This window comes from Pipistrellus kuhlii, unplaced genomic scaffold, assembly GCF_014108245.1.
Source record: "Pipistrellus kuhlii isolate mPipKuh1 unplaced genomic scaffold, mPipKuh1.p scaffold_m20_p_3, whole genome shotgun sequence".
NCBI lineage: Eukaryota > Metazoa > Chordata > Mammalia > Chiroptera > Vespertilionidae > Pipistrellus > Pipistrellus kuhlii.
Genome location: NW_023425529.1, coordinates 64,227,406 through 64,252,087, shown reverse-complemented (window position 1 = coordinate 64,252,087; position 24,682 = coordinate 64,227,406). Strand labels below are relative to the sequence as shown.

General features: G+C 45.1%; 1 protein-coding gene across 1 annotated transcript; it reads left to right on the top strand.

Annotated features, from left to right (window-relative positions):
• The first annotated feature begins 5,226 nt into the window (after window positions 1-5,226).
• Window positions 5,227-23,355, top strand: CSRP2 (cysteine and glycine rich protein 2). The gene is made up of 6 exons (XM_036457432.2): window positions 5,227-5,342; window positions 16,885-16,997; window positions 20,552-20,720; window positions 21,551-21,680; window positions 22,419-22,512; window positions 23,055-23,355. The coding sequence occupies exons 2-6, from the start codon at window positions 16,886-16,888 to the stop codon at window positions 23,129-23,131; spliced, it is 582 nt and encodes a 193-aa protein (XP_036313325.1). The 5' UTR covers window positions 5,227-5,342; window position 16,885; the 3' UTR covers window positions 23,132-23,355.
• The last annotated feature ends 1,327 nt before the right edge of the window (window positions 23,356-24,682 follow it).

The following is a 24,682-nucleotide window of genomic DNA, read 5'->3' as shown; positions in this document are numbered from 1 at the left end:
GGCTTCCTACCAGCAAAAATGGCTATAGCAACCCCAGGCCTCATATATGCACACAGCACCTTCCAGAACAGGTGAGTGTGGCTGTTTTTGCACCCAGAGATTGGATGAGCTCAGGTCACATGACATGCCCTTAATCCAAACCAGAGGTTAGAAGGCTTGGTTTGTTCCACTGCTCCACCCTTGGAATCAGGGTGGTGGAGGCACCCCCTGACTCCAGAGGGACCCCAAACAATAACCTAGGCCTCTGGGAGAAGAGAAATGGATGCCGAAGAGGCAACTTATGAATATCTATTACAAAAGTTAGGGAAGTCTTTGTCAGTTTTTGTGTGTGTCTTTTTTTAATATGGAGACAACAGCATTTTTGTAATCTGAAAGGAAGGAAGCAGTAGAAATAGAGTACTTGAAAAGTAAGGGAATATAATTAAGAATGCTGAAGAAATGGATGAAAAGCACAGACAGAGTGGAGAATCTTGGTAAAGAGTTGGAGAACTACACGTTCCTCTGAGACCAGCTACAGCAAATGTGTAAACCAGGAAGAGAATATGTGTGCTTAGAGGCAATATGGGAGGCTGAGGAAATGTTGGCTGGTGGTTGAGGATGTGAATGTAGAAGGGAGAAAATTGAAAAAGGTCATTTAATGGGTTGTGGTAAGATAGATGTAGTAGACTGTCTTGGAGTTTAAAGTTGTTTTCATACCAATAAAGGTAGAAAAACTAGGCAGCAAGAAATTTTTAAGAAAGTGGGAGTTTAAAGCAAGTTTCTTTTTTAACAAAAGCAACTATGACAAATGTCTACAGTAATAAAATACACTAATCTACCTTTCAAATTTTAAGCAAGAAAATGCATCACAGAGTATTAAGAGTTGAATATGAGTAATTTTTAATTCCCACCACTGCTGCTAAATCTTGGCAAAGAAATAAGATGGAATCGCTGCTTGTGTTTTTTATTATAAACTGTGTAGATTAGCTAAGTGAGAGTTTATTTTTTCCTTTATTTAACATTTACTAAAAAATTCCTCTCCTCCATAGCCTAGCTGGCTTCTAGGAAGGAATCTTGCCCTAAAATAAAATAAAGAGGCCCTTTGTTTATATTCACACTCATCTGGTTCAGGGTTTTGTTAAGAAAAAATAGCATGAAATAAAAATACTTTAAGAATCTGAACTTGGAGCACAGAGTCATGAAGAAAGGCAATCTGTGGTTCACCTTGCCTTAGTTACGAAGGAGCTGTTACAAGTATAATGGCATTTCTTGGAGAAAAGAAATATCCTGCTGGACACATTTGACCTTCGATTTTGCCTTTTGTAAGGTTGAAAGAGTCAAACAGATTAGGACCACACAGAATTACTAAGGGCTTATTCTTGTCCATGAGGGCAAATTTCTCCCACTGGCTCTTTCCCAGGCACACAATTTACTTTCTTCTGGAAGGCTCTTAATTGTTTTTGGAAAACACTACCTTCTTACTACCAAAATCTCAGCAGCCACATAAGATGAATGCTCAGTGAAACACTTTCTATTTCTTTCTCAAGGCAGAAAAGGACATCAAGATATCCTTACATAACAACCACATATTGAGTATTTGCCATGTGCCAGGTAAATGTTTTGCATTTTATAGACATCATCTGATTTAATTCTCCTAGTGTAATGATTTCACAGATAAAGAAACATGAGCAAAGAAGTCGAGTATTTTCCTGGCTGCTATGGCTCAGTTGGTTGGAGCATCGTCCTGCACATCAAAGGGTCATGGGTTCGATTACCAGTCAGCACACATACCCAGGATCTCAGTTCAATCCCCAGTAGGGGAGGCAACAGATTGATATTTTCTCTCTCACATTTATTTTTTTTCCCCTCTCCCCCTCTCCATTCCTCTCTCTCTCTCTCTCTCTCTCTCTCTCTCTCTCTCTCTCTCTCTCTCTCTCTCTCTCGTCATTTTTTTTAAGTCAAGTATTAGGTCTAGTAATAATTAATGTCGTTTTCTAATACTTTTTTAAATCGAATTTATTTAAACAATACAACAAAATTTAATCAACAATATAGTTGCCGTTGTTTTCTACTACTTGTGCCCAACACTCAACAAGCATTTTAATCCCTCTGTTGTAAAATTCTTGTGATTTTGATGCCAAAAATTCGGTCAATGCATTTTTGAGGCATTCTTCATTATTAAATTTTTTTCCAAGAAGAAAGTTTTGCAAAGAATGAAACAAATGGTAATCGGAAGGGGCAATATCAGGAGAATATGCAGGTTGAGGGAGAACTTCCCATTCCAACTGGCGCAGTTTTTCAGCAGTGATTCTTGCAGTATGCGGTCGTGCGCTATCGTGGTGAAGAATTACACCCTTCCGATTAATCAGCGCGGGTTCTTTTTCTCTTAAAGCTTGGGCTAACTTTTCCAATTGGGCGCTATACACTGCACTTGTAATGGTTTGGTTAGATGGTACAAGTTCATAATGAAGAATTTCTTTAAAATTCCACCAAACACACAACATCACTTTTTTCGCATGCAAGTCAGGTTTTGGCGTGGGCTGCGGAGCCTCATTTTTGTCCAACCATTGAGGCCGCCTTTTCAAATTAACGTACAGCACCCATTCTTCATCTCCGGTAACAATTTGCTCTAAAAACGGCAAACGGTTTTGACGAGAGAGGAGCAAACTGCAAATTGTGACTCTATGATTACGGTTGTTGTCGGTCAACTCATGAGGAACCCGTTTTCCAAACTTTTGGACTTTGCCAAGTGCACGCAATTGATTGGAAATTGTTTTTTGTGAACAATTTAAAGTTGTCGCAAGCTCTTGTTGGGTAATTTGAGGATTTTGCACCAAAAGAGCTTGAAGAGCTTCTTGATCAAAATTGGACACACGGCCTCGACCACTCTTGTCATCTAACGAAAAATTTCCCTCGCGAAATTTCTCAAACCAACGCTGGCATTTTCTGGCGCTAACTGCATCTTGACCAAGAGCACTACAGATGTTTTTTGCAGCCTCACTTGCTTTTCTTCCTAATTGGAACTCGTAAAGCATGCAGTGCCGAATATGCTCTTCATCCGCCATCTTCTTAGCCCTAGTTTTGCAACAAAAACCAAACCAAACACAAACTTTTTCAAGCAAAACTTGTTAATTGCACTTCACATGTTCTGTAGATACCACGTGTTTGAAGGTTATGTCAATACAAGTCAACACCAAGCAAGATTTTAAACGAATGTTTAAAAACGACATTAATTATTACTAGACCCGATATTAGTCCAAGCTCACAGAGCTAGTAGGTGGCAGAGTTGTATGCTAAAACCATGTCTGTTTAATTACAAAGCCCACACTTTTTCTTTTGCACCACTGTCTAAATAAACAGAAAGAATTTATTAACATTTGTAACAGAGTCGACAGTTTAAAAAATGTTTAAAGGAAAATAAAATACTTTAAAAATGTTGATACTTAAACACAAATACAGTTATTTAAAACCAAATGTTGTACATATCTCCACACTCACTATAAAATATCCTAAGACAAATATATATATATATATATATATATATATATATATATATATATATATATACACAGATGATAGCAGAAATATTTTCAGTTTAGAAGCAAGCCCAACTTCAAAAGACAAGATGTGGGGATGGAATTTAGGGACAACAAGAGCCTGTCAGAAAGCTATGGGTCAGGTCTTGGAAGCTTCAAAAAGAACCCTAGGATAGGCAGTGAAATTCACAGATACAGTTTTATTCTATAGAAATACTACAAAAACCTATGCAAGAAAAAGAAGGACTTGTAAGCAGCAAAGCTAATGTAGATTCTAAAGGACACGCTTTTCATGCCAGTCCCAGAAGTCAGGTCACTTTTGCATGAGCTGACGTCATGAAAATTCGGATTGTCCATATTTAGAAAAGCTCACAGCAGGCAGGAATACTTCCAGACTCCTGCCACAGTATCAGGAGATGTCAATCACCGCTGTGTTTTTGCACAGCGCTCGGTAGACAGAGAATAAGGCTGCTATCAATATTATTATAATGAATTTACCCTCGGCTGGCCCCAGCATAGAAAATAGTATTATTCTAAACCTGCTCTGCACTTTGTCATGCAGACATATAGCGGGGCAGTGGTTCTGAAACCAGCGCCTTCTGCCCGCTTTCCAACAGGGCATTTGGGCCATCCTCTCCTATGAGCTACAATGGGAAGGAAAGGGTGCTATTGGCAGCTGGTGGGTGGAGGCACAAAGCATGGAGCAGCCTCCACAGCAAAGAATTGCCCCAAACCTCAGCAGTGTGGAGGCTGACAAGCTCTGAACCAGAGGAGGCTACTGACTGCATTTGTGGCCGGAGGGATAGTTTGACTCCCCGCCTTTTTTGAGCTGCCCACGGTCCCAAATATCAATTCTCTGGGATCATCGCACCCCACACAGAGGTCATCAGCGCGCCTAGAATGGGAACCAGCTAGAGACTGGCACTGTTCTTGTTCTTTTCATTCAAGACAACAAATCATCCTGTAGCCCATGGCATTGGTTCCCTCGGGTGTCCCTGGCATCCCTGGACTTTTCCTGAAACCAACACCCCTACACCCTTGGAGCACCCCCTTCCCGGCCGGGTTTAGGTCACTTCCCACAGCAGCCCTGGTGGGTAGCTGTGTCCTCGCGGTGGGAAAAGCCAAGCACTTGGGGAATGCAGCGTTTTTCCTAACGTCATTTATTTAGTCTAGAGGAGAAATTCTGCTCTTTAAGAACAGGAAGGCTGCGAGTTCCCAGAAGCTGGAAACCAAACCAGAGCCTATTTGTGCACCGGGGGAGTTAATCAGCTGCGTTTACTTATAAGGAGGGTAAGGCGGGGAGGAGGGTGCTGGGAAGCCCCCGTGCGGCCGATTTCTCCTGCGGGAGCCCCCTCGACCTCGGATCGGTCCCTCCCGAAGGAAGAAGGGGAACCCGGTGGGGAGGGGCCGGGGCCGGGGCCGGGCGGTGGGTACTTTCCCGCCGGGACCGTCCCGCCCGGGAGGAAGGTTCCTTTCCCGACTCCAGTAGCTCCCGGACACTGTCGGCCGCTGCGGGCAGAGGGGCACGGCCAGCGGAGCCGCCCCCGAGCGCGGGAAGCGGTAGGAAGAGGCGGGATTCCTGCCTTTTGTTTCACCGTCCGAAGCCCGGAGCCCTGCGGCGCGGACGCCCCACCTCCGCCCGACGCCCCCCGCGCTCCCTCCGGCGGGTCCGGGAACCGGGCGAGGGGCGGGGCGGGGGCGGGGCCAGCGAGGCCACGCCCACCAGGGGGTCTTTTAAAGGCGCCGCACGCGCGGATCCCCTGCACACGCCCTCCGACTGCGCTGCCCCAGCTTTGCCCGCGGCGCGTGCTCCAGCCTCCAAGTCGAGTGAGTAGCGGCGGTGGGGGGCGGCTCCGCTGGCCTTGGGGGCCGGGGGTTGGGGGGGGTTTCGCACCGCCTCCCGGGGTCCTCAGGCCGGCCGTGTGGGAACCCCCCACCTCCTATGACATCCCTGCCGCAGTGCCCACCTAGACCCCAGTCATCCACCTCACTCACCCCTGTTCCCCGCCCTCTCCACCCTCGTACTTCCCGCTCCCCGCGCTGCCGCCCGGCGCTGCCCTGGGACCCGGGCCCGCGGGGCAGGTAAATAACTAACAAACAGTGCCTGGCCTCCGTCCCGGCGTGTCCCTGCGGGTTTTCTGGGCGAGGCGAGCTGGAGAGTTTCACGTGGCTGCTAACCCGCCTTTTGGGAGCCCTGGGCCCCCCCCCCTCCGCGGGTCTCCCCTGCCCGGGTGCGGTGCGCGCTTCCCGGGGCTGGGGCTTCCCTGGCCCGCGACCCCGTAGTCCTTCCCCAGCACCCCGCGGTCCTCCCCCGGCACCCCCCGTCCTCCCCGGGCCCCCACGGTCCTCCCCCCGGCACCCCTCCGTCCTCCCCCGGCACCCCGCAGTCCTCCACTGGCACCCTCCGTCCTCCCCCGGCACCCCGCAGTCCTCCACTGGCACCCTCCGTCCTCCCCCGGCACCCCCCCCCCAGTCCTCCCCCGGCACCCCTCATCCTCCCCGGGCCCCCCGTGGTCCTCCCCCGCACCCAGCAGTGCTCCCCCGGCTGGGGCTCAGACCGCCGGCGTCCCATTGTTCGGAGGTCTCTGCCCACTACGCGCTGAACCCTAAACCGTAAAAGAGCGGTGGAAACGTCCATGGAAAACTCCCCGCTTTTTTCCGGAACTTTCTACAAGTCGGGTACAAATAGGACAGTCCGAATGCTCGGTTGAGAAATTCTGCAACAGGTCCTGAAAGTCACCTCCTGGGTTTCGAGCTCCACGTAGGCAGCCCCGGGGCGAGGGGAGGCCTCCTGAGTCCCGGGACACCCCCCCACCCCCCCAAGCTAGGACGTCTGTGGACGGTGTTTAAGTGGTTACTCCACATGTGTGATCTGTTTTGTTTGCAGCCGGCAGACCAAGTCCGTTTTCATTCTAGAAACGCTTTTTATTTGGGGTAACTTTTTATACTGGGACAGTAAGAAGGATCGAGGTTTTTTTTTTTTTTTTTTTTTTTTTTTTTTTTTAACTTTTCCAATCAACCTGTTTTAAAGCTGTATCTATAGAAAGAGCTCAAATAGGACAAATCTCGAGGTTGGCTATATAATCTGCCTCAAAATGTTTCAGGAAAGAGATGGGCAGTATTCTAAAAGGGTGGATGCCACAACGTTTCAAAACTGCTTTCCAAGCTATAACCCATTTCAGAGCCTCCGTGGTCTCCCCCCCCCCCCCCCCCCCCCTTTCTTCTTGGTCAGAGCTCCTTCCAGGTGACTGCAGCTGGGGCTTCATCAATATTTCTCAAGGTTCTTCCTACTCTGGATTCTAGTTTCTTTTGCTCCTTCAAAGTGAAGTCAGGTAGAGACAGGGTCTGCGGCCCATGAGAACTTGAAACACAGTGCTTATTTGGATGCCCTAAACACCCTTTGCCCAGAGCCAACACTGATTTATTGAACGAATGAAGGAATTAGTAAGTTATAGTTGTGATGAACAAAGATTTAGTGGGACTCAAGCATTCTATGCATTAGCAGATTTTATCTAAGGTTTCTGTCAAAAGTTTTCAATGGATTCCTCTAGATGTATTCAACGAATATTGGTTGATACTGGTATCTGCTAAATATTGCGCCGAAAGCAGTAAGAACTCAGAGGAGCTCTGTCCTGATTAAATTGCCAAAACATTGCACAGTGAGAAGAGCAGGACTGAAGTCATTTGGGCCCAAATTCCTATCTGAGCTTGATGACCTTGGGCAAGCTGTTCTCTGACCTCAGTGACTTTATCTTGTAAAACAGGTATAACATCACATACCTTGCAGGGTTGTCTTAAAAGCCTAACAAAGCCAGCCCAGCCTGGGGAGCTTTCCTGTGACTAGACCCTGTTCTACACAGAGTTGTTGAGTCTGTGGGGAAAAGACTATTATTGACGGCCTCTTCCAGGAGAGCTGACTCAGACATGAACACTAACCCTAGGCCTTGCCCAGAGGCCAGCTCTTTCTCCTCCCTTTGCAGACATTCACAGGTTTCCTCCCATCATTTCCTGGTCTGGTATTTGCATGGCCTCCCTCCCTTGATTACCTTCATTACCAAGAATGGTGCTACCTGTTTCTTTATTTTGTTTTGTTTTATTAATCCTCACCCAAGGAAGAAGGGATGGGAGAGAGAGAGAGGCATCAATTGTTTGCCTCCCAAACGTGCCCGACTTACCAGGGCCTGGGATTGAACCTGCAACCCAGGTACATGCCCTTGATCAGGAATCAAACCTGAGACTCTTCTGTGCACTGACCAATGCTGACCATTAAGCAATACTGGCCAGGGCTACATGTCATGAACTTTTCTGGCAGCCTAGTGAAGCCTCTGGACTCCTTCTCAAAATGTGAAGTGCATAAAATAAAGTACATGGTACCAAGTTCACTGATCCCCAGAAGTTCAAGTTAGGGTTCATAACCCTAACTTAGGGAGTTTTCTCAAACTGGATTGTGGAGGAGCGGGACACAAGTTCCGATTATTAAAAATGTTAAGTGTTAGTGAAAGTCATAGAGGAAGAACCAATAGAAGTATATAGTGAATAATTTGCAAAGAATACTAGGTTGCTTGCTTTTTTGCTTACCATCTCAAACCAACAGTCCTACTAATTTTCCGTGACTCATAAGAAGAGGACACATACCATGTAATGCATTAGGGCCAGTTCACTACAGGCAAGACGGTTCCTTGGCGGGTTCTCTCCCAGAAGGAAAGAGTGAGGAGAAAAGTGAATCCTCATCCAGCAGGTACAGGAAATACCCAATTTAAAAAGAACCTATGCCAGAGCCATGAACTCAGTACTATATTTGCGTGGCTAGTAGTGATTTAGTTTTAGAGAAACATCTAAACATCTATGAATTCATTTGAAGTTTATTGGCATTAATTTTTAGATCAAATTTGTCATTTTGGTTTGGTTTCACCATTATAAGCCACTTAATATTTCTATTCCTCAGCTTTCCCATCTATAAAAGGGATGATAATAATGCCTATCTTAATGTTATGGGGATTAAATTACTATAAGTAAACTATTTAACATAAGTAAAGAGATAGTAAGCTTTATATAAGTAAAGGCCCGGTGCATGACTTTGTGCACAAGGTGGGTCCCTCGGGGTGGCCTGCAGAGATGGGTCCCAGCCTAGCTGCCCCGCAGCCCCACCTGGACCCCACCTTGGCCTAGTGCCGCCCCCTCACCTGCTCCACCATCCTGTCTGTAGAGCGATCAATCTGGGCTGGGGCGCCTGCCCAACCCCCTCAGCATCTGGGAGCTGGGCGGCAGCCCTGCTCACCGCCACCACCACTGGTTGCCCTCTGTGGGGCAGTTGGCAGGTGATCGGGCCCCTGCTCACACCCGCTTTGGCCTGGAGCCACCAGCTCACCTGCTCCACCTCGTCAGGGCCCATCAAGGCCAGGAGTGCCTTCATTGCTGCCTGCTACCAGTGCCACATCCCTGATGCCCGCCATGTCCCATGCTACCCCCTCGTGGTCAGCGCACATCATAGCAAGTGGTCAAACGACCACCCGAGGGGACAATTTGCATGTTAGGCTTTTGTTATATACGATAATAATAATATAGTATTTATTTTAACCTCTTATGTGCAAGCAGTATTCTAAGTACCTGACATATATTGGTTTAATCTCAGAACTGCCTTATGATCTAAATAAGTATTATCTCCATTTTTGAAATGAGAAAACTAGCAGATCAAATAACCAACCTAACCTAAGATAACTTGGCAGGTAAACAGTAGTCTTGACATATATAAATCTTGGTCTAACTCCATCATGTGTAAATCATTCGAACATTAATTTGTTTGAATAAATAAATATATTGTAGTTAGCATGCTTGTGAATTGCTCTGGCAGATGTTGGAGGCAGGGGTGACGGAGTTTATAGCATAGTTGCATTCTAATTACAACATGTGATTTGTCAGGTAGTCAAAGGATTTTCCTGTCAAGGATTTTTCTGTACCTCAAGTTGAAGATGTAAATGGTAACAGCCTATAGAATCAATAACTAATGGTAAGGAGGAAGACTGGGGGGAGAGGAAGGTCTTCATGTGAAGATACGGGGATTTGGGGAACAGCTTGAAGTTCTGCAGTCAAACGAGTGGATTGAGTCTGGATTTGCTTTTTTGGGGCTCAGGGAGTCACAGAATGACTGAACTTTTTGCAGCCATATTTGGGCCTAGTAGTAAGTACTCTTTAAGAAAAGGAAAATCAACATACATGTATATGGAGTACAGACTCTTTGCTGGGTACTTCACCAGCGTTATAACTTCAGAATCTTCCTCATCATACTTACAGGGATCCTCTTTCAGAGGGTCCAGGAGCTAAAACCTTTTTTGCCATCCCTGTATAACCAGACCATGCAGGCTTCCCAGAGCCCTTCCTGCACACCTCTGTGTCACTGGTTCTGTTGTCTTGCTATTATTTGTGAACATATTTCTACCACCCAAACTCCCTGAGAAGCGGGCACACTTCTAAAACCTTTATCCTCAACCTTATAGCCCAGGGTCTGGCTTATAAAAGACTGAATGAATACATTTATATGAGGGCTTCAAGAATAGGAAAGCATTGCACATTAGCTACAGTTAATGGAGATACAGAAATGAAGTCAGGAGTTAGCCGGATGAGGGAGGGAGGTAAGTCAGTTGCCCTGATGGAAGGGATTAGGGGTATAAGGAGGAATGGAGACATCAGATGGAGAGAGGAAGATGAGTATTGACAACCAAGTTTGAAAACTGCTAAATGTTGATGACAAAGATTACCGATAATTGAGTGCCTACTATAAGCATTTTCTCAGCTCCTTCTCTTCACAGCTCTGTAAGAAAGGTACTGCTATCCTCATTTTACATATGAGGGAAAAGAGACGGTGTTGACTCCCAAATCCAGGCTCTTACTTCTCCCTGAGGCAGAGATGACTCAAAGGCCAGCTTGAAGATTTGGCTTTGGTAGGAGTCGAATGAAACATGGAGCCTTTTGCTGAGGCACAAAGGAGTCTATCCTTGGTTCATGATATCTACTTAGATAAAAGGAGTAGACTAGGCAGGTAACTTGGGGAGCAGAAGAAACAGTTTTTAGAATGGACATTGAATAAAGCTTCGTGTCCAATTACTGACAGCTCTGAAATGCTGGCCTTGTTAAAAAATCATTATAATTGGGCACAGTGCTATTAACTTACATGTTCTTTAGCAAAGTGAGTCCTCTGGATGTGGCTCAGGATGAAATTGGTTTATAATAACTTCGCCCTTTTGGAAAATTAGTTTATAACCATGTTCTAGTGTAGCAACAAAGCTGCGCAAATGGTGGTATAATGTGAAAGCTTCTGGAAGCGCTTAGAATCTGTGTTATTGATGGACTCATTCCAAAGCTTTGGTATCAAAACAAAAATCCAAACCTTCACTTTCAGAACAAATAACAAACTTCAGGTGGCGACATGTAGGCTGGAAATTCATGGGTTCAAGTCATTCAGATTCTAAAATAGGACAGTGAATGCCACAGGTGGTATGAGGGAGTCGTGTGCTCATTTTGTGGCTCTTGGTTATCAAGAGTGATGTCATTTTACCACAAGGTGACTCAGAGTTAGACCATAGTAATTTTCTTCTGGAGGTAGGACCTTGTTATTTTGGGTGGTGTCTCAGACTGGGAGGAAGCAGCAAACAGAAATTGCAAATAGGTGTTCAGATGTAAACAAGTTTTTTAATCTAACACAGTGTATAAATTCTAGTGCTGAAATACTTTCAGACATTGGAAACCAAAAACAAGACCAAGAAACAGAATACGCCCGTTTGGCCTGCTTGTGCGAGATGTGTGTGAAGCGGGATTTTATTTCTCCTCTTACCATTCTGTAAATTAATCCATAGCACTGGGAGGCATGCTGCCCAGATTGCTCAGTGTACATCCAGTTTGCTGTGATTAATGTCAGCTGTTGTGAAACGGTACAGACAGATGCACGTGAGAAAAACGAAGCCTTGAGTGGATTTTTTTTTACATGTGTAGCAATGCCAAAGAGCGACAGAAATGGAAGATCGTCACACTTCCCTGCCAAAGGCAGGAAATGTCCATCAGAGTACACCCTGAAAGTGAAATGGGGGTTTCGTTTCTTAGATGGTCACCATAAGTGAAACCATCGCTGTACTTGCAGTGCTTTTTCATGGCCCCAGGAAAAAGTTTGTGAGTGACTAGACGCTAGGTTTTTCCTTACCTTGTTTGTGGCTCTGAGCTTTGCTCTGTGTGCTGATACGGGGGTTTCCTGTGCAGTGCTGGCCGCAGGGTAGACAGGATGAGACACTCCCTCCTGCATACTCACAGTCACTGGATGTCTGCTGAGGCATTTGTTTACCATGCTTTGTCTTCAGTGTCTGAGAGATAGAGAGCTACCTTTCCCTCTTTTACAGATAAAAAACGTAACTATGTCATAGATAAGCCCGAGGTTGCACAACTGCCAGAGTAATGAGCTTAACCCAGGTCTGCCTACACCAGCTTCCCCTCCTCCCTCTTTCTTTCCCTTTCTTCCATGGTGAAAATTTCAGACATACAAAAGAGAATATAAGGAATACCCAGCTATCCACTATCTAGCTTAAAAAATAAAACAAATTCAGCTGAAGCTTTCTGAGAATGTCCTCTTTAAAAAAAAAAATAAAATAAAATAAAATAATAATAATATGTGTGTGTGTGTGTGTGTGTGTGTGTCTGTGTGTAATTGATTTTAGAACCCGAGGAGGGGAGAAGGAGAGCTAGAGACATTGATCAGCTGCCTCCTGCACACCCCTGCTGGGGAGTGAGCCTGCAACTTGGGCATGTGCACTGACCAGGAGTTTAACCTGCAATCTCTTTGTATGTAGCATGATACTCAACCAACTGAGCCACAACAGCCAGGCCTGAGGATGCTCTTTCTAAGATCATTTGCCAGGACCACAGAGGTTTATTCAGAAATATTTAGGAGAGCTTTTAAAAAGACAATGACTTGAAATTTTTACTTCAATTCCAAAAATGTGACAAAAAGAAATAAGGCAGTACTACTTTTGTTTTGAGAAGGATAAGATCTAAATGGGAATCGTATCAAAAGGTTGAAAAAGGAAGGATTCTTTAAAACAATAGAAATGAAATATTTTTTTATACTAGAGGCCTGGTGCATGAAATTTGTGCATGGGGGGGGGGGGGGAGTGTGTCCCTAACGCCAGCCTGTACCATCTTCAAACTGGGACATCCTTCTCACAATCCAGGACCCCTGGCTTCTAACTGCTCGCCTGCCTGCCTGCTTGATTGCCCCTAACCTCCTCTGCCTGCTGGCCTGATCGCCCCCATTTGCTCTCCCCTGATCCAGCCTGGTTGCCCACGAACTGCTTGCTTCCCCTAGCTGACCTGATCGTGCCCCTAACTGCTTGCTCCCCTACCAGCCTGATCACCCCTAATTGCCTCTGCCTCAGCCCCCACCACTGTGGCTTTGGCTGGAAAGAAGTTGGATGTCTGGTTGACCTGATCTAATTAGCATATTAACCTTTTATTAGTATAGATATGTCAAGTATGCTGGTAGGTGGGCTGGGGTTTACAGAGATGCAGTCCCCACCCTCAAGGGGAAGAAATAACAGAGTAAGTTGAATGTTGGAGAGCTTTGATGGATATTTCCTGGAAAATGACACATACCCATTTGGCTGCTATGGATGTATAATAGAAGTAAGACTTGATTTGCAAGAAGTGAAATTCAATAACCCTGCATTACATAAAAAAAGGAAAGATATTCTCCCAAGCTCTTCTTTAACAGAGAAAGAAAAAGAAAAAGAAAAAAGTAATGAGTTAAGTTAGGTTTTTAAAAATGCATTTTTAAACGTTATTCAGAAACAACTCAGGATAGTGTGAGTCTTGATAAGAAATCTGGCTTTCTATTGGTGATGGCTCCAAAGAAGATGTGTGTGAATGTGGAAGATGGCAGGCTGATATTACTAGTAGACAGTATCCTATCTAATAAAAGCCTAATATGCTAAGTATCCAATCGCCCGGTCCTCCATCCAACCAATCAAAGCATAATATATTAACGATATGCTAAGGCCACTCAACCACTTGCTATGTTGTGCACTGACCACCATGGGGCAGACACTCCAACAGGTAGGTTAGCTTGCTGCTGGGGTCCTGCTGATCAGGACTGAATGATACAGGGCTGGACATGCCCTGGAGCTTTCCTGCAATACCTCCCCAGTCCTGATCGTGCACCAGTGGGATCCCTTGGCCTGGCCTGCATCCTCTCCCAATCCAGGACCTCTTGGGGGGTATCAGATAGCTGTTTTTGGCCTGATCCTGCAGGCCAGGCCGAGGGACCCTACTGGTGCACAAATAAGTACACTGGGGCTCCACTAGTACTTTATAATATGATAAGAAATGCCTAGACAATAACAAATATTTTAAAAGTCAGTTGGGCTACTAATTCTTGGGACCCAATATTAAGTAATTGTATGTCATTACCTGTAAGCCTGGGTTTGGCTTCTGGTTTCCTCAGGAACCTGAAGGTACTTTCTAGCAGATGACTGTAGCATCCTTGAACATTCCAGAACACAGGTAACTTTGGAGCTGTGGGCAAAGTCAACATCACGAATTGCACTCCAAACTCAAGCCAGTGCCGGCTGCTGGAGCCAAGGCCGTGGGTCAGGCTGTACAGCCAGGCTCGGGTTTCATTGTGCATTTGAACAATGGAGCACCTGTCTCCAGGGAAGGGAAGGAGCAATTTATGCAACTACTGAGGGGAAGCTTGCAAATAAGTTCTGTTGTTGCTAGATGTTGAGCCTGCGTGGTTACCTTCACAGTAGCCTGGTAATGCTGTGGACCCTTGGAATACTTTGTTCCTGCCTGAATAAGGGAATAGGCTTTTTGCAAGTTGAGACCGATAGTTTAGTGATAATTAGTCATATCAGTCTGGTGTGTGTGTGTGTGTGTGTGTGTGTGTGTGTGTGTGTTATTGCTTGTTTCAAGGAACAGGAGCTCCGTGTCCAGGTGACTTAGAAAGAAATGTATTGGCTCACATACAGAGTACAGGATAAAACAAGGCATGGCTAACGAGTGTCTACATCTAGTCTCCCCATCTCTGAGCTGGCTTCATTCTCTGTTTTCCTCTGATCTGGCTTCTTTTCTTATAGTGGCTAGACAGCCACTAGACATTCCATCCCTGCATTCACACAGTTCTAAACCAGAGCTCGAATTTAACTCTCATTGAATTGACTTGGGTCCTGTACCCATTCCTAAGCCCACCACTGTAGCGGGAGGGAGAATGCTGTGACCCGGCTGCCATCGTGACTGAGTTTCCTGGCCCTGGAGTTAAGGGCAGCGCCCACACTGTTCCAGCCAGTGCTGCTCAAACGTCGTGGCAAAGGGTCTCTTTTTGTTTTGTTTTAATTTTGAAGTATAGATTGATTCTCTACGCTGTTCAACAAGATGAATTCAGTGACCATACTTCCGACTGTGGCATAACATTGTATGAAAGTTTAGAAATGCTTACCTGAGTTTTGTCTTGAATTGATCACAAGCATGGCAGACCATCACCGGGAGAGCGCATTGATTAAGTACTTCTCCAAACCACATGGACCAACAAAGAGAGATTTGCTTCCCTGAAGAGACTCTAGGGAAGTATGATCAGAAGAGGGACAGAGAGTGAATGCTGTGGTCCAGAAAGATGCCCAACACAGTGCTTCATGAGCGATCTTTCCTTTGGAAAGGCCTCCTGGTGTTCAGGGAGTTAGGGTGGGAATTTGCCACCCTCAATTCACCTCCGTCTTCTGCTCAGCAGCCCCCCTTTCCCTTTTCCTCCCTGCCTGGTTTGAGTGAGTGAGAAGGGTCCGGCTTTCTTAACCAGCTGTTTCCTAGAGAAGCAAGCTGCTCCTCCTAGGAGACTTACCAGGCAGCAGCTATGAAGACCAGTCCATTGAGAAGGAGGTTAGGACATGTTGGCCCTCCATCAGAGCAGGATAGCCACAGACTTAAACTTCCAACTCTGCCCCCACACCGGCACCTTGCTCAGAGGTTATTCTGGGTCACTCAACAAACAGTTCATTCTGCTGGGAAGGGAACTCGGTAGCATGTTCTCTATGGTCTGACCGTCCCATCCAAGAGGGAACATTAACTGTTGGCTGGATAAGAGGACTCTGGGATTAGGGGGCATAGAAACTTGCACTGTAGCCTTCTGGAGGGGTGCTTGTTGTGATTGAAGCAAGGCTCTGTGCATGCAGTCGTGCTTGTCACAGACATAGTATTTATGCTACAAAATCACATAACTATTATTATCATTTTTAATAGAGAGGAAGAGAGAGAGAGTTAGAAACATCAATGAGAGAGAAACATCAATCAGCTGCCTTCTGCACGGCCCCTACTGGGGACGTGCCCGCAACCAAGGTACATGCCCTTGACCTAGGACCCTTGAGTCTGCAGGCCGACGCTCTGCCCACTGAGCCAAACCGTTAGGGCTCTCACATAACTTCAGCAGACAAACACAAAACATGTTCTTGCAGGACAACACACCACTTGCTTCCTCCCTAGAAAGTTCCTCCCTAGAAAGAGTGTCCCAGCTTGTGCGGGTTAGCTGTTAAGAATTTGGCGGGGTTTTAGTGAATCGAACCTGTAATAAGACACTCCACCCAATGCAAGTTCTTCATCTGTTCTCTAAGCCACTCATTATGGCCGGGCGTGTGCGGGGTGGGCCAGGGCGTGCCCTCCTGTGCATTCCAGTGCCAGCTCGCTTTGTGCCCGGAGGCCTGTGCTTCTGTTGAATGCGGGTCCTGTATTCTGCAGGGCAGTGTTTCCCAAACTTCTCTCGTGATGGGAACCACCTGGTGGAGTCGTTAAACTACAGATTCCTGAATCGCAACTAAGAAGTGCTACACTAGAATTTTTGGGAACATGTAGGTAAAATTGAAAGCTTATATGTTCCCCAAAGTTCTAGTGTAGCACTTCTTAGTTGGGATTCAGGAATCTGTAGTTTAACAACTCCACCAGGTGATTCTCATCACGAGAGAAGTTTGGGAAACACTGCTGTAGGGGAAAAACTTGCACGTGACAAGCCAGAGTTTTCTAATGAAAGAACCTGTAATTTGGGAGAGGAGAGGAGAGAGGGTTACTTTGGAGACGCAGGCCTTTAAAGACGTGTTTAGAGCGGCCCACAAAGGAAGGAAATCCGAGCGAAGCGTTGGGTTTGGGGACAAACTGATGCATCTTTATGGGGTGGACTCTCTCACAAATAAAACGCAGGTACATTCAGGTGGTCCAGGTAGAAAAGGAGAATTAGATTCTGTAAGGACTATTTTCATTGCTTAGAAACTTTGTTCTTTACCAAAGACTCAATCCAAACAGCCCCCGAGCGAGCGTGGGTTTGGGGCCGCTCTGACGCCTCTCTGTCCCTCAGGATGCCCGTCTGGGGGTGCGGAAACAAGTGCGGGGCCTGCGGGAGGACCGTGTACCACGCCGAGGAGGTGCAGTGCGATGGGCGGAGCTTCCACCGCTGCTGCTTTCTGTGTAGTAAGTACCACCGTGCTCCCCTGGGACAGGTCTGTGTGCAAGAAGCTTCAATTTGCATATTTAATGGACAAACTGTGGTTTTGTAAAAGATTTTTTTGCCTGTCTGTTCTCCTAGACACTGTTAAGTGCTCAGCCCAGCAGCAAGGACGGCAGGTGCCCCAAGACCTTAGTCTTCCTGAGTCCTCATGGCTCTGAGCCCCCCTCCGGCCTTGACTGTCTTCATTTGTCACAGCTGTGTCCCCTGCCCCGGGAGTTCAGTGTCCAGTCTGGCACCTGACACAGTCCGGCCTCCTCTTCCTGGCTGAGCTGCTCTGTTTCTCACCACCCTGTTAAAATTCAAATATCTGGAACAAGCATGTCCAACTCAAAGGCTAACACAGGCCAAATAAACCAGGTTTCAGTTTATGTGGGCCGCAAAAAAACCAAAGCTTCCATTTTCATAGAAATGTAGATTTATTTCCATAAAGACATGCTGAATACAAAGGGCTGAAATAAATGAGTCATTGTTAACATAAAATATAGAACATTTTAATAAAAATTAATATTTTTTCTTGAACATTAACTTAGCAGCCACTGAATAAGCGTAACACAAATTAACCTATTATTCTTGTTCTCCAAAAGCGAAACAGTTCCTGTTACACACACTGAACAAGTCAGCCCAAGACTAATGACATGTCCATCAGATGCTAAAATATTCACTGCTAGTATTAGTGGAGATAAATAGTGCGCCTGCATGAAAGGCGCGTAAGGCACGTAATGAATGCAACACGATTATAGTGATCATTGGTTAGCGAACTTTGTAGTTCGATATTAATTGTTATGTGGAACAGGATATTGTAAAAATTTACGACACTTTTGTTAAAATGTTTCATTCATACCGTGACATTGCCTGGGCTTCAAAAGCATTCATTGTGGGCCGCGAGTTTGACAAGCTTGCTTTAGAAGCTCAAATTCTGTCTTCTCCAGTAGTGAATACTGTTATTTCTGGTCATTGATACCCTACAGTTGAGGGGAAGGAACTTGGGATATGGAAATACCGCAGAGGCAGGTTGGTATATTGTTTAAGCTGGGAAATGGTCAGTGTCTGACGTAGGCAGGAAATAAAACAGCACCGGCCTATATGCTCAGAAGGGAGTAAATGCCTGATAATGAGAGAAACAGAATCAGATAAGCTCCCTCTTCCAAGCACATTTCCTCAAGTCTTCAGCTTTAAACAAGAGTGTGGTTGCATCAAAAGCTCTTCATTAGTCATCTTCTAATGTACATCTTTGTCTTTAATGAAGAATTTGTTAGTGGGGAACCTTCCCTTATGTGCAGTTATTTGCTTTATCTGTACTACTGCACAGTGACTACTGCTGTTGGAAACTACAAATGTTAAAAATAAATTTGGTTACACTGAGAAATAATTTTCAGAAAAAACTTCTCAAGTTTTAGTTGTCCTTTTCCCTCTCGGTACCGGCATTCAAGGTGCCTGGGATCTTTTATAGTGTAGCAAACTAGACACGGACAACACAACACAGTTACAAAAATAAAAATACAACGTATGAAGGTTTGTTATGTACGCCTCCAGGGTAACTACCATTTCTCAGATTTGGTTTAACTATTCCTTCTCTTAGAAGTTACTTTTACTTTTTTTTTTTTTTTTTTTTTTTGAGGAATCTATTTTTCAGCAGGTTTGTAGTCAAAAGAATATGTGAACACAGAGGAAATGCGAAAACTTTAGAAATTGCTCTTAGTCTCATCTAGGTTGAGCCATGATGTTTACACCACAATAAAGACGGTGTTTATGAAATGCCAGGTTTCTGCTCCTTCCTAATATTTGCCTCTGCTCACGACAGCCTTTTAAGAGTAGTTAGAATAGGGATGAGGACTGGGAGGAGAGGGATTATGGAATAAATTTTTCATATATTTGTACTTGCTTTGGCTGAATAGATTGTTTTTGTGTTTTCTTTTAAATATCTTTTTATTTTTAGAGAGAGAGGAAGGGAGAGGGAGAGAAACATCAATGTGAGAACAATGTTTGATCGCCTGCCTAGTGCACACCCCATACTGTGTATCAAGGCCAAAACCAGCTCATGTGCCTTGACCAGGAATTGAACCAGCAACCTTTCAGTGCCCAGGGTGATGCCCAACCAGTTGAGCCACACTGGCCAGGGCACTAGATATTTTTCAAAACAGCTTTTATGTTAGTTTATACTTAACGTCTGTTAAGGGTGTTTGTTCTTCAACAGTATATGGTTTTAGGTTAATTGTCTCTTTAGACAAATGTGTGTCAGTACTTGAGTCTCCACAGCCAGGTTCCGGGATAGGTGATGTCATTTTGTTCTTCCACAGAGACTGTGGTCTAAGACCATAGACGAAACTTTATAACTTTTCTCTATTCTCAGCCACCCTGCTAGCCCCCTGCCCTTCGCTCTTTCTTTCCTTCCTCTTTTCACTTCTCCCCTTCTTTCAAGTAAGAGGGGAGTCCCTTTTTCTACTACATGTTGGATTTCTAGCTGCCTGATTGTCCTACCAGTATGCTTGCTCCCTCATAATTTCTACTTTTCTCAGGCTTCATTGAAGTTTTCGAAAGTGAAATAATGTCTGGATTAAACATGATGCCATTTGGCAGTTTTACGAAGTGGGATACTTAGAAATGTCTTGTGGTAAGAAATTCAGCAAGAAAGAATGTGCTGTCCTTTGGGGTGGAAGGAAAGCAAATGCCGACTTTCACCCACGTGGTGCTCTTCAGACAAGCCTCCCACTCCGGAGGAGCCGTGGCAGGATGGGAGCACGCTTTCTCTGTGAGACTGTGCTGAACGTTAGAATTCTAGAGGGAAAACAGTTCAACCGAGACAAAGGCAAGCTCTCCCAGGAGCTGCTTCTGAGGTGGTGCCACAGAGACAGCTGTCCCAAGACACTCAGCCACCCCTCTGCTGTCTGTTAGGTTGTGATTTAACGTTTGGTGTGAAGAGGCTGAAAAGATGGGAGTGTCGCAGGTTTGGGAGCAAAGTGTTAGTTTTGTTCCTCTTGTTGGTGTAATTACAGCATTCTCAGGCTCCTCTCCCTCCTGCCAGAAGGCAGGTTGTACTGAAAAGTTGGAGGCTTTAAGATTGGGATGCGTTTCTGAAACAACTGTCATATCCATGGGAAAAAGCAAACAGGCCTCAGATGTGGCTGACCTGTCCAGATGCCGTCTCAGGCTTCTGGGAAACCACAGATAACCCAGGGAGGTGAGCAAGCCTGGCCATTACCATTTGCAGACCATGCGTCTATACCACCACTGGTCTCAGGAGATAGGCATCTTTGGCACTTTTTTTTTTTAATATATATTTTATTGATTTTTTACAGAGAGTAGAAGAGAGTGATAGAGAGCTAGAAACGTCAATGAGAGAGAAACATCGACCAGCTGCCTCTTGCACACCTCTACCGGGGATGTGCCCGCAACCAAGGTACATGCCCTTGACTGGAATCGAACCTGGGACCTTTCAGTCCGCAGACCGACGCTCTACCGAGCCAAACCGGTTTCGGCTCTTTGGCACATTTTTAAATTCTAACTTTTCCCCCCTCAGTGGTTTGCAGGAAAAACTTAGATAGCACAACAGTGGCAATTCATGATGAAGAGATCTACTGCAAATCTTGCTACGGAAAGAAGTATGGGCCAAAAGGCTACGGGTATGGCCAGGGCGCTGGCACCCTCAACATGGACCGGGGCGAGAGGCTGGGCATCAAGCCAGAGAGGTGAGTTAGGATCATGTTCATTATCTTCAGAGATGAATTATAACAATTAACGTGGCTTGGCAAACAGGAACCTGGGAGTTTGCAAACTTTTACCTTAAAACCAGAGGCCTGAAATTCGTGCACTGGGGGAGGGGAGGGTCCCTTAGCCCAGCCTGTCCCCTCTCACAGTCCGGGAGTCCTACTGACTGCTTAGGCCCGCTCCCCATGGAGAGCAGTCCATAGTCACAGTCTGGCCTCCCTAGAGAAAAATAAAAATAATGAAATTAAGTCAAATAGTATAGGCAGATTTTCTTACAAAGAAAGTGATATGTGTACACTTTCATCTATGTAAGCTGTATTTGGAAATTAATTTATAAATCATTGCTTCATTTTCTTATAGACTGCTTAAGTCAACTGACCTACTGTATATGCAAAAACTGCTTAACATTGATTTTTTCCAATCTCATGTGAAATAAAAAGCTAGATGTGATTCTAGTGATTCTAGTGGTACTAATATGACTCTGGGTTAAAAATGTGTGATGGTATTTTATGAAGCATAGCATAGTAGTTTAGTGGAGAGGCTAGCACTAGAGACAGAATGAAATTTGATATTAGGCTTAGAAAGACTGATATTTCAGTTTGGGTCTTTTTGTAACAATAATGAGCCCATAAGTAGGTTAAAGTAATAACTATGGCTGCACCTGAGATTAATTTCTTCTTCCCCCTCGGCTGGCCTGGGAAGGCCTCCCACCCTGAGGTGTAGCACCAAGTCCCGAGGGCCATTGTGCCTGCCATGTGGGTTTACCAGGGCACTTTGGAAAATCGAATAGCTTTTTTTCTCCTTTCCACAGTGTTCAACCTCACAGGCCAACAACAAACCCCAACACTTCGAAGTTTGCTCAGAAGTTCGGAGGTGCTGAGAAGTGTTCCAGATGTGGGGATTCTGTGTACGCCGCTGAGAAGATCATCGGAGCAGGAAAGGTAAAGGGGTGCTTTGCATTAACGACAGTGAAGGACAGCTCTCCGCGTCCCCCCTTAGCCCTCCACACCCCACACAGGCATGTGTTTTGTAAGTAAATGCTGAGGATCAAAGTTATTTTACAATAAGTTGCATTTCTATCTGAATCGTTAATTTTTTGAAGTACTGCCCTTAATTGACAAGGAAACTTGTTTTCCTAGGGGGCGCTCCTGAAGGTTATTAACAAACACGGGTAGGCTGTTAACAAATCTGGCTCTGCAGGTTAGTCCGTGTAGTGCAAGCATGTCAAACTCGCAGGCTACACGGGCCAAATAAATGAGGCCTGTGGCCTGTAGGCCATGAGTTTGACATGCTTGGTGTAGTGGGGAAAAGCAGTGAACCAGTCAGCACATTGGTGTGTGGCTTTAGGGAAGTGACTTCACCTTTGAGCTGCAGGGTTTGTCTTCCATAAAGGAGGCCGATTAAAGGTGCGCACCAGCCATGTGACAAGGCCTCAGAGCGCTCTCAGGGAAGTGGCCCTTCCGTGGGTAGCTTCCAGTCCACATCTTGTGTGAGTGAAGTTTTGAACTAAGCCCTTTTGTAGGTGACCGAGAATGCAGGTGCTAGGGTGGTCCAGTCCCACCGTGGTTGGGTTGAACCAGCGTTCGGGGTCGGGAGCTCTCTGTGGGATGATCTTCCCGAGCGTGTGAATTTGTACGGCAGGAACCAGCCTCTCAGACTTGCTCACTGCTCTCTTTCAGCCCTGGCACAAAAACTGCTTCCGCTGTGCCAAGTGTGGAAAGAGTCTTGAATCAACAACTCTGACTGAGAAGGAAGGTGAAATCTATTGTAAAGGTAAAATTAATTTTAGGTATTATTTATCCGTATGAATATCCTGCACTGGCTGTTTGTTAATGGAATGTCATTAGCATTAAAAACACACACAAAAGAATAAAGAAATACTCTGAAAATGGGGGGAAGCAGACTAGTGTCACTGGTTGTTTGAAAATAAAAGATCTAGGGATACTTCCAGATGACAAAAACCCACAGAATTTGATTGATACATTCAAGATCTTGATCATTTAAAACTCCCCTACCAATAAAAACAACCCCACAACAAAGTCTTCTTTCATCTTTTTAAGCAACGTTTATGAATATATGCTTTATGTCTATAGGTGAGTATATAAAGTAATAGACAAATATGTAACTTACCTGGCCTGATTTTCATGCTCGTAACTCATTGAGCTGAACACTATGGAACCAGAATGCTCAGACTTGGCCTTTATAGTTAGTTACTATACCTTAAGGTAGTTGAACTTTTTGGCATAGTCAGCATTTTTTTAAATGCTAGCCAAGCTTAATGAACTTGCAGTAACTCTCCCTTTCCTTTTTTGTAGGATGCTATGCAAAGAACTTCGGGCCCAAAGGCTTTGGCTATGGCCAAGGAGCAGGAGCCCTTGTTCACTCTCAGTAAAGGTGTAAACCCAGAACCGAGACCCCACCCTGAGAATCTCGACATAATCTAGGCACAGAAAATCTAACACTAAACTACTGTGAAACCAGCACGTATGTACTGTATATCGCCCTGTACTTGGATAGGCTGGCCCACTAGTAGGAAGAGAGCACTGTATCCTTTTGCTTTATTCATCAGCGTTTTCAAGAACCATTTCTTTTACACTTTAAATAAAACTTTGGCTGCATTTGGCTGTTGTCTTTCAGTTACCTTTTGGAAGAGCTGTTGTGATTTCAGCTAGTAGGAAATCCTTTGGGTCCCTATCCGCGTTTTATTTGTGAGAGAGTCCACCCCATTACCCAGTTGACTCACTAGGTTAATGTTTGCATTTCAGCTATTGGAAAAGACTTCTAGGATGGTAAATATGCCTCGAGTGAGGGTTACTGAACAGTTCAGATTCCTCAAAGCTAGTTTTCAGCAGTGCAGCATCTCCTATAACAAGGTGGCGACTCCGAATGCCTCCCAGACAACCCGCCTTAGAATCGCCCGGGGGCATGAAAAGGCAGTTCTCAGGCCCAGCTTCAGCCCCACAGCAGCAGAATCCACAGGGGTGGGGCCATAACCTTTTCAACCAATTCCTCTGAGAGGCATATTGATCTAAGGTGGGTGCAGTGTTAAGTCGAAGATTCTTTCCTATACCCAAAGATCATTGCAAACAGCTCCCTCCTGACAACTGTCAAATCTGAAGCTTAGGGTGACTTTTTAGACTCTGCTAACCCCTGGGAACTGAGTGCTTTCTCACAGCAATTCTGCACATGAGGCAAAGCTTGTTGCATTGTCCTGCTACACTCAGGTGGTTCGGGTAGAAAAGGAGAATTAGATTCTATAAGGACTATTTTCATTACTTAGAAACTTTGTTCTTTACCAAAGACTCAATCCAAACTTCTTTTCCAGGAGTAGGGTCTGAAATTGGCCTATGATTTAGTGAAATTGAACCAGCCTGATCTGTGAACACATCTTAACCTTTACCAAAGCCCCTCTTATTGCATTGCTTATTTTGAAAAGCTAAAGGGTGTGTGTTATGTCTGACATCAAAAAGAATGAAACTTAGTGGGGAGAAGTGAATTGAGGGTATGCGAGGTGATAGAATTCATGCTGATTTACATCATAGCTCAGAGTACGTCACAAGTTCCAGGGTGGGAGAAGGGTAAGCCTTTCCTTTAAGCAGGACAGGGACGTTAACTGGAAATAAATGAGATAGCTTGACTTGAAGAATTATGCAGTAATTATGTATGTGGGAGTTTTAAAACATCTTAGCCATACACAGATTCTTTGACGTACCCATTAAAGATGGAGTCTAATTCCCATCCCTCTGGACAAAGGCTAACCTTGGTGATGCATTTTTAACTCACAGGATCTGACGGACAAGTCTAGATAAAAAACGACAATACAGCTTCTTTCTCTTAGGTTGCTTACTCATAGAGCTGAGCCACCATGTTTTAAGAAAGCCCAGGCTACACATGGAAGCTAAATATAGGCGTTCTAGCTATATTTGGTATCAGCATGTACCAA